At 35.8% G+C, this 11,991-nt stretch overlaps 1 protein-coding gene across 1 annotated transcript; it reads left to right on the forward strand.

Annotated features, from left to right (window-relative positions):
* Window positions 1-1,158: 1,158 nt before the first annotated feature.
* On the forward strand, window positions 1,159-9,369 carry LOC127807654 (filament-like plant protein 4). Its single transcript, XM_052345679.1, has 6 exons — window positions 1,159-1,471; window positions 3,640-3,759; window positions 4,562-4,781; window positions 4,957-7,345; window positions 8,298-8,343; window positions 8,835-9,369. Exons 2-6 carry the CDS (start codon window positions 3,646-3,648, stop codon window positions 9,285-9,287), a joined length of 3,222 nt encoding a protein of 1,073 aa, XP_052201639.1. The 5' UTR covers window positions 1,159-1,471; window positions 3,640-3,645; the 3' UTR covers window positions 9,288-9,369.
* The last annotated feature ends 2,622 nt before the right edge of the window (window positions 9,370-11,991 follow it).

Genomic DNA, 11,991 nt, shown 5'->3' on the forward strand with positions numbered 1-11,991 from the left:
TACACGACGCTGCCTTCACGCTCCCACTGTCTGCGCACCCTGGCCCCACCCTCACCCCCCCCCCCCCACCGACGGCCATGATTACCCTTCCGTACCAGCTCCCATGCAGCCGCGCCTCACCCCAGCACCGCCCCCCCTCCCCCGACGACGAGTAGTGTAGCGGTAATGGGCGATGAGCTGTAGCGGGCAGTCACTGCCCGAGTGGACGCTGTGGTCCAAAACTCGTAAATGCGTATTATCATATAATGCCAATCAAAACTTAGGATACAGCTCACTCCTTTGTTTTCTTGTTTTTTTTTTTCTTCCTATTTTTACTATTTTGATTCATAAATTTATAAATATTTAATAAATATAATTGCTGTCTCATAAATACAAATCTATTAAAAGATAAAAAAAAAATTTAAAATCCTAAAATTAGATAATTTTGACATCCAAAAATTCCTCTAAGAGTTATTCTAAAATTATAATTTTAATAAAATTTTAAAATATTAAAATAAATATTATTCATAAAATTTATAATTTTAATGAATTTTAAAATGTCAAGATAGATATTATTCGTAAGAATTCTAATTATAAAAAATTTAAAAAAGTCAATACTCATTTATAAATAAATAATCTCTAATTTTAAATAAAATATGTCTCTAATATTAGTGTTAATACGATACGATATTTAAATTTTTATTATTTTTAGTGCATGACTTAAGTATCAAAATATTTATACATAACTTTTTTACATTTTTTGATAATTTTCTTCCTTACATATTTAGGTGGGTTGATGATGATTTTTTTTATTTAATAAATTTATTATTATGTTATAATAAAGTCTAAAAAATTACTATATCAATATAAATTCACCAATCTCACAAATATTACATAAATATACAAAAATAATATTTAAATTTCGATAAAGGAGGATAAATGCACAAACTTTTGTATTGCTTAAGCGAGAAGCGTGCGGGGGCTGCAGCGCCACGTGAATATCTCGTTGTCAGGGGGGTAAACCCGTCATTTCACTCTCCCTGTGTTGGAGTTGAATATAGGTGTCAATTATCTTCCAGGTTTATTTTATCTTTTTTATTTAATTTGATTTTAGTCATTTGCATATTTTTAGATTTGTTTTTTTTTTTCGAATTTATATATTTGGCCGATGCTTTGGAGCTTTCCAACTCCTTGCCTTTTAAGTGGCACCTAACGCCGAATGTTTTCTAGGCCTGGAACCACCGCCACCGCCATCGCAATCGCCGCCGCTCCGCTGCCTCTGCCCCCGCCTCCGCCTCCGCTTCCTCGCCTCTCTGCTGTGACGCATTCCGTCTATTTCGCTCTCTAGGACTCTGGAAGAAGATCGAACTAACCGGCAGCGATGTCTGAGTAGATCTTTCGTATCTGTGAGGAGAGAGTCTCGGGCCTTCTCAGTCTAAACTGGAACTTCTGCTTCTGTTTATCGCCGTGCCTAGAAGCTGCATTGATCGTGGTAAGTCGATTCAAAGAGTCTTCACTGGATTTGCTGTTTTTGTTTTCCAGTTTCCAGTTTGCTCTCTCTCTCTCTCTCTCTCTGTAGATTTACCTGCTGTCGGTGTCGGTATCTTCAAGCATTTTAGATTTTTCTTTGCTTTCCAACTGCGAAAGTAAGGGGATTTTGGCATCCGTTTTTGGTTTCGGTGGCTGTTGACTCGTGTCAGTGTTTGTTATCTGGAAATCGCGTATCTAAAGTGATTTGATCATTTCTAGTGAAATCGAAGCTGCCGCTGCTTACTTTACCTTTGCTGGATTTCAATGGAAAAAACATGACAGTTTTATTAGGAGTAGTAGATAGCTTCTGCTCTGTACCGTCCGTTACTGGCATGAAACTTCTGATTTCATAATCTTCAGTTTTTTAAGCTTCTTTTTTCGATATCTGACAATTGAAGATTTTACTACCACGGAGGATCTTTAGCTTTGATGTGCATTGGCTGAAGCATGCGAAACTATTGGAGTACTTCTGATTTCATGATTAGAGGCTTCAGATTTGAGCCAATTTTTGCAGTGCATGTTATCGGGTCTTTTTCATCTTTTCATTTTCAAAAAATTTTGTTAGATTCTGAGAATTTTAGGCTTGAGGAATATTTTCTCTAGTTATTTGCCTTCTTTACTGAACTTCTAGGGAGCAGGACCTGCATGTCAGGTTCGAGTATTATGATTAAGATTTTTACTTTTCTTCTTTTTTTCCACCCAGAAGTGTCATAGATAATGAGAAAATCAAACGAAAGTTCAAGTGAATCGTGAAAGAAAATGAATTCTAGAACCACATTTGTCCTTTTATTTTATTTTATTTTCTGAAATAAAAACACAAGTGCTTCAACTCTGCCAACTCAACTAATAGCGATCGCCTGACATAAATTGTCTTTTTTCTTTTCTCATTTCCTTACATATAAAATATGTTATTAAATAATTTGGTTGTTGCATTTTTTCCTTTCTTCTTTACCAGTTTAATTTTTCTACGTGTAATGTGCATGAGATTTGCTGGATTGCCAAATGCAGTGCTCACATAAGGCTAAAAATTTGGCAGTATATCATGAAATCTTATGGGAAGTTGTAAAGTGAAAATGGGATTTTTGTTTTATAGGGATATATCCATGTCAGTTCACAATTTCCTGTACTGTACTGAAGGGATTGGTTTTGCTGCAAGTCTTTTACATTCCAATCAATGGAAAGAAATTCTTAAAGTTGGCCACAAACTGAGTGAATTAATCTTTTTTCTCGTCTGTGATTCTTATTATCTCACTCCTATGTGTTTGGTTAATGTAGTGTGTTATTGACAATATATCATATTAGGCACTACATCTATATAATTGGGAATATTTAACTATTGAACCACATGGTTGATCCCAAAGCCACCCTTAATTTTCTCTATCCAATTTTTGGACAAAATGGCTGTGTAACCACAACAGCCTCTATCCACTAGGCAAAAAGGAGGATCTTGCCGCTATTTTTTCTTATGTTGTTGTCTAGACAAAGTTTGAGACTATAGTTTAGTAGAAGAGAAACAAAGAGGGGACATCACCACTATTTTTCTATTATCTTTCATTTTTAGATATTAGCATGCTTAACAGCAACCCAGTTGATCTTAATGTCTTCAATCTGAAATGTGTATGTATGCTCTTAAAAGATGCATCTTCCATGCCTACAGAGAGGGGGAAAAAAAAGAAAAAAGGTACTTGCTGAGTTGTGGTTAGAAACATAAAAATGGCGTTTGAAATTTTATATTAGTTTCCTGTATTTCCATTGAAATTTGATTCAACAAATAAATGTATTCCGAAGGGGGATAGTGGAAATGACTAATTTCAAGTTGCAGGTTTGCTAGATTATGGCTTTTGCTGAAGATTATATAATGAAAGGGCAGCAGTGTTTGTTTTTCAGACCTTGAAGTAATTTGTTACTGATGCTTAGCTTTGTAGAATAAATAGAAAATGAAAAAGTGGAAAGATGCATTTGATTGGTCGTGATTCAGAACTCTTTAATAATTGAAAAAGGATTCTCAGCTTGTTGAACTAAATACAAAATAAAAAATAAAAAAACAGAAAGATATATGTCGACTTATATCAATTGGTTAAATATGTTTTCAAGGCATGGTCACTAACTTCATGTCTGCAAAATGTACAGTCTAAAATGGACAGGCGGAGTTGGCCCTGGAAGAAGAAATCCTCTGACAAGGGTGGAGCTGAGAAAGCAGTTGCTGCTGCAGACTCTACTGGTACAGGAACTGGCTCTCAGGGCGATCAGGTTTCTCCATTGGCATTTAAATTATTGGATTTGTTTTGTATATTCTATTTAAAAACTGATGATATTCCTTGATGTTCTAAGTTTATATTTGGTATCTTTTTGCTTAATATACCTCTTTGGAGTAGGGCGTACTGTGGGAGTCTCAAGTTATATCCTTATTCTTGGGTCTAAGATTTAATGAGCGTGTCTGGAACTACCAATTATTTACTTCTCCCTGATTCCTAGGAGACTCAAATTGTGCTGAATATTTGGCAAATATTGAATATTCTAAATTGTTGATTTGAATGCATTGGACTGTTAAATGAGCACTGCTTTAAGATGAAATTTGGTTTTATCATTGAACTTGTTGAACACTCCTCTAGTCCTTTCCACTTTTATATTTATCCCATGGTATATTTTGTTGGGTTAGTTAATTTCCTACATTTTATATGTGGAAGTAAAGCGAAAGTCAATATCTTTTTCATATAATAAATCAGGCTCAGTGCAGTAAAGTTTCATAGGAGCTTTCAGAAGTGTCTAATTTCACACTTAAAAAAGGCTATAGTTTTATCTCATGCAATTTTTTCTGCTTTCTTTTCCTGATGGTTTAAGTTCAGAGAACTCTTCCATGTCTGCAAGGTTAACAATTTCATATTTTAATTTTCCCTAGCATAAAGATAACTAAATGATCAATGTTCGAAGTGGTCCAAAAAGATAATTGCTGGCATTTGTAGATTCCTTTGTAGTCTGATACAGTTGGTTCGTTTATTCTTGTTTTTAACTGTATTATGTGCCTTTCTTCTCTTATCCTCTCATCCAATAGGATGGTTACAAGAAACCAAACTATGTTCAAATCTCGGTGGAGTCTTATTCACATCTAAGTGGGTTGGAGGAACAAGTGAAAACGTATGAGGATCAAATAAAGAATTTCGAGGATCAAGTCAAGGAACTGAACGAGAAGCTATCTTCAGCCCATACAGAGATGACTAACAGGGACAGCTTAGTGAAACAGCATGCTAAAGTTGCTGAAGAAGCTGTCTCAGGTGTGATGTGACTTTATTGAGACATTTTTAAGTAATTTTTTGTTCATTGTTCTTTTATGTTAAAATATATGGAATATGCCATTATATTTATACCTATTTAATTCGCGGAATTTTCTCAAGTGCACATCTTGACCTAAGGACAAATCTTCTTTTTTTGTTCATCATTAATTTACAGGTTGGGAAAAAGCTGATGCTGAAGCTTTAGCACTGAAAAATCACCTGGAGTCTGTCACTCTTTTAAAGCTAACTGCTGAAGATCGAGCTTCTCATTTAGATGGTGCTCTAAAGGAGTGTATGAGGCAGATCCGTAACTTGAAGGAAGAGCATGAACATAAATTGCATGAAGTTGTTGCTACTAAAACAAAGCAATGGGATAAAATAAAGCTTGAACTTGAAGGGAAAATAACTGATTTGGACCAAGAACTCCTTAGGTCGGCAGCAGAAAATGCTGCACTTTCAAGGTCATTGCAAGAGCGTTCTAACATGCTAATTAAGTTAAGTGAAGACAAATCACAAGCCGAGGCAGAGATTGAAATACTGAAGAGCAATATTGAATCATGTGAAAGAGAAATAAATTCACTCAAGTACGAACTCCACATAGCTACAAAAGAGCTAGAAATCCGCAACGAGGAAAAGAATATGAGTGTAAGATCGGCAGAGGTAGCGAACAAGCAACATTTGGAAGGAGTAAAGAAAATAGCTAAGCTGGAAGCGGAGTGCCAAAGATTGCGTGGCCTTGTTCGAAAGAAGTTGCCTGGTCCTGCAGCACTTGCCCAGATGAAGTTAGAAGTTGAGAACTTAGGCCGGGATTATGGGGAAACTCGGGTAAGAAGGTCTCCTGTTAAACCCTCAAGTCCCCACCCATCCCAGTTGACTGAATTTTCCCTTGACAGTGTACAGAAGTTTAGTAAAGAAAATGAGTTGCTCACTGAACGTTTATTGGCTATGGAAGAAGAAACAAAGATGCTGAAAGAAGCTTTGGCAAAGCGTAATAGTGAATTACAAGCTTCAAGGAGTATTTGTGCTAAGACAGTTAGCAAGCTTCAAAGCTTAGAATCACAGCTTCAATCTAATAATCAACAGAGCAGTCCACCTAGTTTTACATCAATGTCTGAAGATGGAAATGACGATGACAGAAGTTGTGCTGGTTCTTGGGCCACAGCATTAATATCTGAGCTCTCTCATTTCAAGAAGGAAAAGAATGTCGAGAAACGAAACAAGGCCGAAAATCCAAATCACCTGGAGCTTATGGATGACTTCTTGGAGATGGAAAAATTGGCATGTTTGTCAAATGATATAAATGGAGCCATCTCCAGTTCAGATGTCTCAAATAGTGCTAGATCTGAAATTGTGAACCAAGATGCTTCAGAAGAAGTAAGAACTGATCCACATTTCAATTCTAAAGGACTGCCTGAATCAGGTTCATTGGCAAATCAAGTTTCTTCCAATATGGAGTTATCAGCTCGAGATCTGCACTCGGATGTTGATTCACTGAACTTAACAAAACTCCAATCAAGATTCTCGATGTTGTTTGAGTCTATGCCTAAGGACTCTGATATGGAGAAGATTTTGGATGACATCAAACGTGTTGTGCAGGAAACATGTGACAGTCTGCATCAAAACTCTACAGTGTGTGCTTTAGAGGAAAGTTGTTCTGATGTCACATGTGATAAACATACTTGTCCTAAGGGGGCTGAAGTAACTGCAGAGAAGGAAATTTCGTTGTCCAGAGATACTAAGCGAGATAAAGAAGCAGTGGATCCAGTTAGTGAAGAATTAGCAGCTGCCATATCACAGATTCATGACTTTGTTTTGGTTCTAGAGAAAGAAGCTATGTCTATCCAAGGATCATCTCCCGATGGGGATGGATTGAGCCAAAAAATTCGGGAGTTCTCTGCTACCTTTGACAAAGTTATTCAGAACAAAATATGTTTGATTGATTATGTTCTTGATCTTTCCCATGTCTTAAATAAAGCAAGTGAACTTAACTTTAATGTCCTGGGTTTCAAGCATAATGAAGCAGAAGCCAATGGTTCTGATTGTATCGACAAGGTAGCCTTACCTGAGAATAAGGTGGTTCAGGAGACATCAGGAGAGAGGTATCCAAATGGTTGTGCTCACTTTTCTGATCCAGCTTCTGATCCTGACATTCCCCTTGAAGGAAGTTTTATTCCAACCTTTGAACCAAATGCCACATCGTGGAAATGCTCAGTTGAGGAGTTTGAACAGTTGAAACTAGAAAAAGATAGCCTACTCTTGGATCTGGCTAGATGTACGGAAAATCTGGAAAGCACTAAAATTCAGCTACAAGAAACCGAGCAGCTTTTGGCAGAAGTTAAATCTCAGCTGGCATCTGCCCAAAAGTTGAATGGCTTGGCTGAGACACAACTTAAGTGTATGGCTGAGTCATACAAGACTCTTGAAACACGTGCAGATGAGTTACAAACTGAAGTGAATCTTTTAAGAGCCAAAACAGAAAGTCTAGATAATGAGCTGAAGGAGGAAAAGAGGAATCATCAGGATGCTTTGTCTAAGTGCAAAGATCTTCAAGAACAATTGCGAAGGTGAGCACCTAACTTTCCTGCATTTTAGGCATAGACTGTTATTACCTGAAGTGACAGATGCAGATTCAAATTATGATTGATTTTCAAGATCATATCAGTTTCAGTTGTGTGAAACCACCTGTGTTCTCTGTATGTTATACATTGTAACACTAGAACTGTAGACATCAGACCTTTGCATGTCATCCCCATTGGTCCTCAGATCTCTTCTTCATCTGAGAGGTTCCATAATTTTTACAGGTACACCTTTTCTGCACTTCCCCCATAGGCTTTGTTCAGTACTCTCTAGGAAAAGGGCTAAGGATAGAGAATGAGAAGAAAACCAGTTATTTTTTTCTTTGGTAGTGTTTTCTGTCCTTGGAATAATCTCTATGGTATGATAAGAACAACCGCAATTAAACCACCTCTGTGTCATATTCTGCAATAACTATCAGCAGTTCAAGCAGGACAGTAAGTCCGTCTTTTTTAAATGGATGAATTAGACACACCCATAGGATGGAAGGGGCGAATTCTACATTCGGCTCATGAGAAGCAAAGGATAGATCAGAGTCAGCATTAGCCCTATTGTTGGGGGAAGAATCCCCTCTACGGAATCTCCTGGAGGAAGGACTCGTAGTAGGTAGTGATGAGGTAGATCTTATCTTATTATTTTGAGTCTGTTTCTTGATAGGTTTTACCCTGGAAACAAACAACAGCATAGGGATTCTTCGTTGTGTTCTTTTTCCTTTTCCCGTCTCAAATCTGTAACCAGATTGAATATTAGCTTCGGTTGAGCAATGCTGATTTTTGGTTGAGCAATGCTGATTTTTGGTCTCATTCAGCTTTGTGGATTTGCACCTTTAAAATAGCAGAACACACTGTTGTTTAGATATAAATAACTGTAGCAAATTGTGTTACACCTTCACACCTGATGCTAATATCAATTCATCCCTGCTTCCTGCCTTCTCTTTTCCAGGAATGAGAGCCCTGCAGCAGCTGATACTGACGCCAAGACTAATCAGGTAATTTGTCACAATAATTTTCTTCTTGCATTAGTGGAGTTAATAATATTTTAAGCTTTTACTCATAATATTCACTAAGTCTGTGTGCCCAAAAACTTTATAACAGTCATACTTCAACCCAGATGTTATATCTAAATGGATCTGCCTGTGCATGCAGTTGGAATTTAAGAATTGCTGACGAAAGCTCCTGATGTGTCCTTTTAAAAAAATAGAATTGCATTTCTCCCTTTCCACATTCTTTTTCCTTTAAACTTCCCTCAATCTGGCAATGTGCTTGAAAAGTAACAACAAAATCCATATATTATTACTATTATACTGTTGATTTTGGATCAATTAATCACATTCTTTATTCATGTTAATCAGTAGAAAACTCTTGGACGTGAGACTTCATATTGCATTACTTGCTCTGATCCTGTGAAGTTTTCTTCTTTTGCCCGCTGGGTTCCTGGATCAGAAGGTGCAAAACTTACGAGCTTGTATTATTGTTTCAGGAGAAAGAGTTAGCTGCTGCAGCAGAGAAGTTGGCGGAATGTCAAGAAACCATATTTCTTCTCGGTAAACAGCTGAAAGCTTTGCATCCCCAGACAGAGCTCATGGCTTCTCCATACAATGAGAGGAGTACCCAAAAGGGCGAGGGGTTTGCCGAAGAAGAACCGACTACCAGTGGCATGAACTTGCAAGAATTTGACCATACTGAAATGGAGAGTGCCGCCTCTACCAATTTGAACAGGCTAGGTAGCGAGTCCCCTGATCTGTTCAACCCCCAATATAGCCCGTCTGACACTGAAGGAAACACTTTCACGAGATCACCCATCCATTCAAAGCATTCAAAACATCGGCCTACCAAGTCAGGATCATCGTCTTCGTCTTCTGCACCTACTCCCGAGAAACATTCGCGTGGATTCAGTAGATTCTTTTCCTCAAAAGCTAAAAACGGCTATTAGCTCGCAGCTCACAGGCTCGACGGCATCTCTCTATATTATTAAGGTACGGCTATGGCTATCAGGCTTACAGCTCGCAAGCCCTTACGGTATCTGGTGACACGCTGGTTCTCCTCCTCAGCCAGTGTAGCATAAGATGCTCGTCGCCTTTCGAATGGGTGACCTTGGTGTACATACATAATGCCACCTCAACTAAGTCACTTGTCCAAAGAAATCGCTTTGTATCTTAATACTTTCTAAGATGATGTTTGTGAAAGACTACTACTCCGCATGGCTCTAAGATGTTCAAAATCCTAAAGCTCGTTTTGCTTGGTCTCTCCTCTCCTGCCTCGGTGATCAAATTGAGGTAATTTTTGTGTGAAATTACTGTACATGATCTCTAATGATTTCGTTACCCTTCGTATAAACAATAAGTATTTGTGTTACTTCTCCTGCTCGTGTTTTGTGTTTTGGGCAAATAAGGAAAGGAATGGCCACTTCTTGGAACTTGAAAGGATTGGCGTGACCGCTGATGATGCTGTCCTGTTGATTCAGATACCACACGGCACACACCATATAATAGGTCTTTGAGCTTCATTTCAATGAATTTGATGCATTGCATTGCATTGAATTGAACAATATGCTGTTAGTCTTGGATACCCTCTGGAGTTCAGGCAATGCGATCGATGACCTTGTTGTGGTCTCATTCTTAGAAATTCTTTTAGCATAATAAAGCTACGATTAATTGTTCTGAATTTGAAAAGACTCCGTGAGTGAAACATGACCATTTGGCTATTTGAGATGTAGTTAGTTAGGAAGTCTATAACGGTCCATTATTATAAAGCACTCATAATGCATCTTATTTTCAAAATATATATATAATTATTATATTTAGTTATTAATATTTAAATAATTTAGAACATTATTTATTTATCATCAATTAAAGTGGGGTAGCATTTAACGTTTAGGATTTGACCAATTGATTGCAAACTGGCCGTTGGAACTTGTTCAAAACTGTGCACAGGAGAAAAGATGGGGCGGGAGGACGATGCGCAGATTGGGCAAGTGAGCCATGGCATGACCCCTAGTCCCATAATGAGGGTTTTCAAATAGGAAAATAAATAAATAGGTAAGCATAAGAGTGGCGCACATATTTAGCGGTCAAATTATTTAAATAATTTTTTGAATTGATAAATTATTTAAATAGTTAAGTACATAAGATGTATAAGCTTATTTATATAATAGGTACAATTTTAATGATTGAAATTGAAAATATATATATATATATATGTGTGTGTGTGTGTAAGTGCCAGAGATGAGAATGTGTGGCTAAAGTATTTTCCCAAGTCAAAGTCGTGGGGTCATCATCACGTGATTGTTCATCCCCCACCGGACCATACAAACGCCAAGTTTGATTCCCGGACGAGACTATTTATTATACAAGTTGACAATATTTATTTATAATAATAAATATATTTTATTTTCAAATATGTGTATTTATTATATTTTTAATTAGTATAATTGTTTAATTATTAAAAACAAGATACAATAAATATATTTTGTTTAAAAATAATATTATCTTCAAATAGATTATGAAATTAAAAACAAATTATCTTAAAACTAAAATAGTAAAATCAAATTATTATCGTAGAACTAAAAATAATAAAATTTAATACAAACGGGACCCACAGGTTGAATAATAAATAGGAGTGCCCATCTATATTCCTTTCATTAACACACTTGAATTTTTTGTCATAATTTTAAATCAATTACATTTCTAAATTTTTTGTTATTTCAATTATACCTATAAATTCATTATTCTCGATAAATTTGTAAAGATATACAATTGACTCAAAATTATATAATTTAATGATATAATTAAAATAACAAAAAATTTAAAAATGTAGTTAACTTGAAATTATATAATTCAGAAGCGTATTTGAAATAACAAAAAAAATTTAATATTTAAATAAAAATATTGTTGTATTTTTTGTACAATAATTTTAATGATAAAAAACATATATTGGTTTAATCTTTAAATCATGAGTCAAGTATGTGGTTTTCAATATATATCAATTTCAATAACAAGTTTCACTTTGTGAAAATGAAAACCTTGTTTTGACTAAATTTGGAAAGTTAGCACCTTATAAGGAGACATATAAGAAAGAGTTTTCTTTTTAAAAAACTATCTCCCGGTAATTTGATATCTAACATTCATTAGTGCTAAAATGATTTTTAATAAATTTTTCATTAAATAGAAAATATATATTTTGGATGTGGTATTATTGCTAAAACTTGAGTTTGTACTAAAACTCAAAATCTACTTTCTTATTTATTTAGATTTTGATTTTCTAAGTATTTTTACTGTATCCAAATGGGAGTACTTTGTTATTTACATTTATGTATTAAAGTAAATAAAGGTAAAATATAAATAAAAGAAAATGTAGACATTTACTTAAACTAAAGAAATGTAAATAAGCTGTGATGTATACATGCTGTGGATTCTGCTTTCATGCAAATATTTCTGAATATCTGTCATGTTCATACGCATGTTTTGAAACCTTTTTGAAAAGGTTTTCAATGTTTTCAGTGTGTGCCATTTCGAAACATCTATGCAATATATGTGTTTTCAATTCAGGTTTTGAACGATGTTTCGAAATCTCCATATCATGTTTTGAAACCTCATTTCCGGAGAGGTATGTTTCGAAACCTCATTTTCAGATAGGTA

This window comes from Diospyros lotus, chromosome 8 (genome assembly GCF_014633365.1).
Source record: "Diospyros lotus cultivar Yz01 chromosome 8, ASM1463336v1, whole genome shotgun sequence".
In the NCBI taxonomy this organism is placed as follows: domain Eukaryota; kingdom Viridiplantae; phylum Streptophyta; class Magnoliopsida; order Ericales; family Ebenaceae; genus Diospyros; species Diospyros lotus.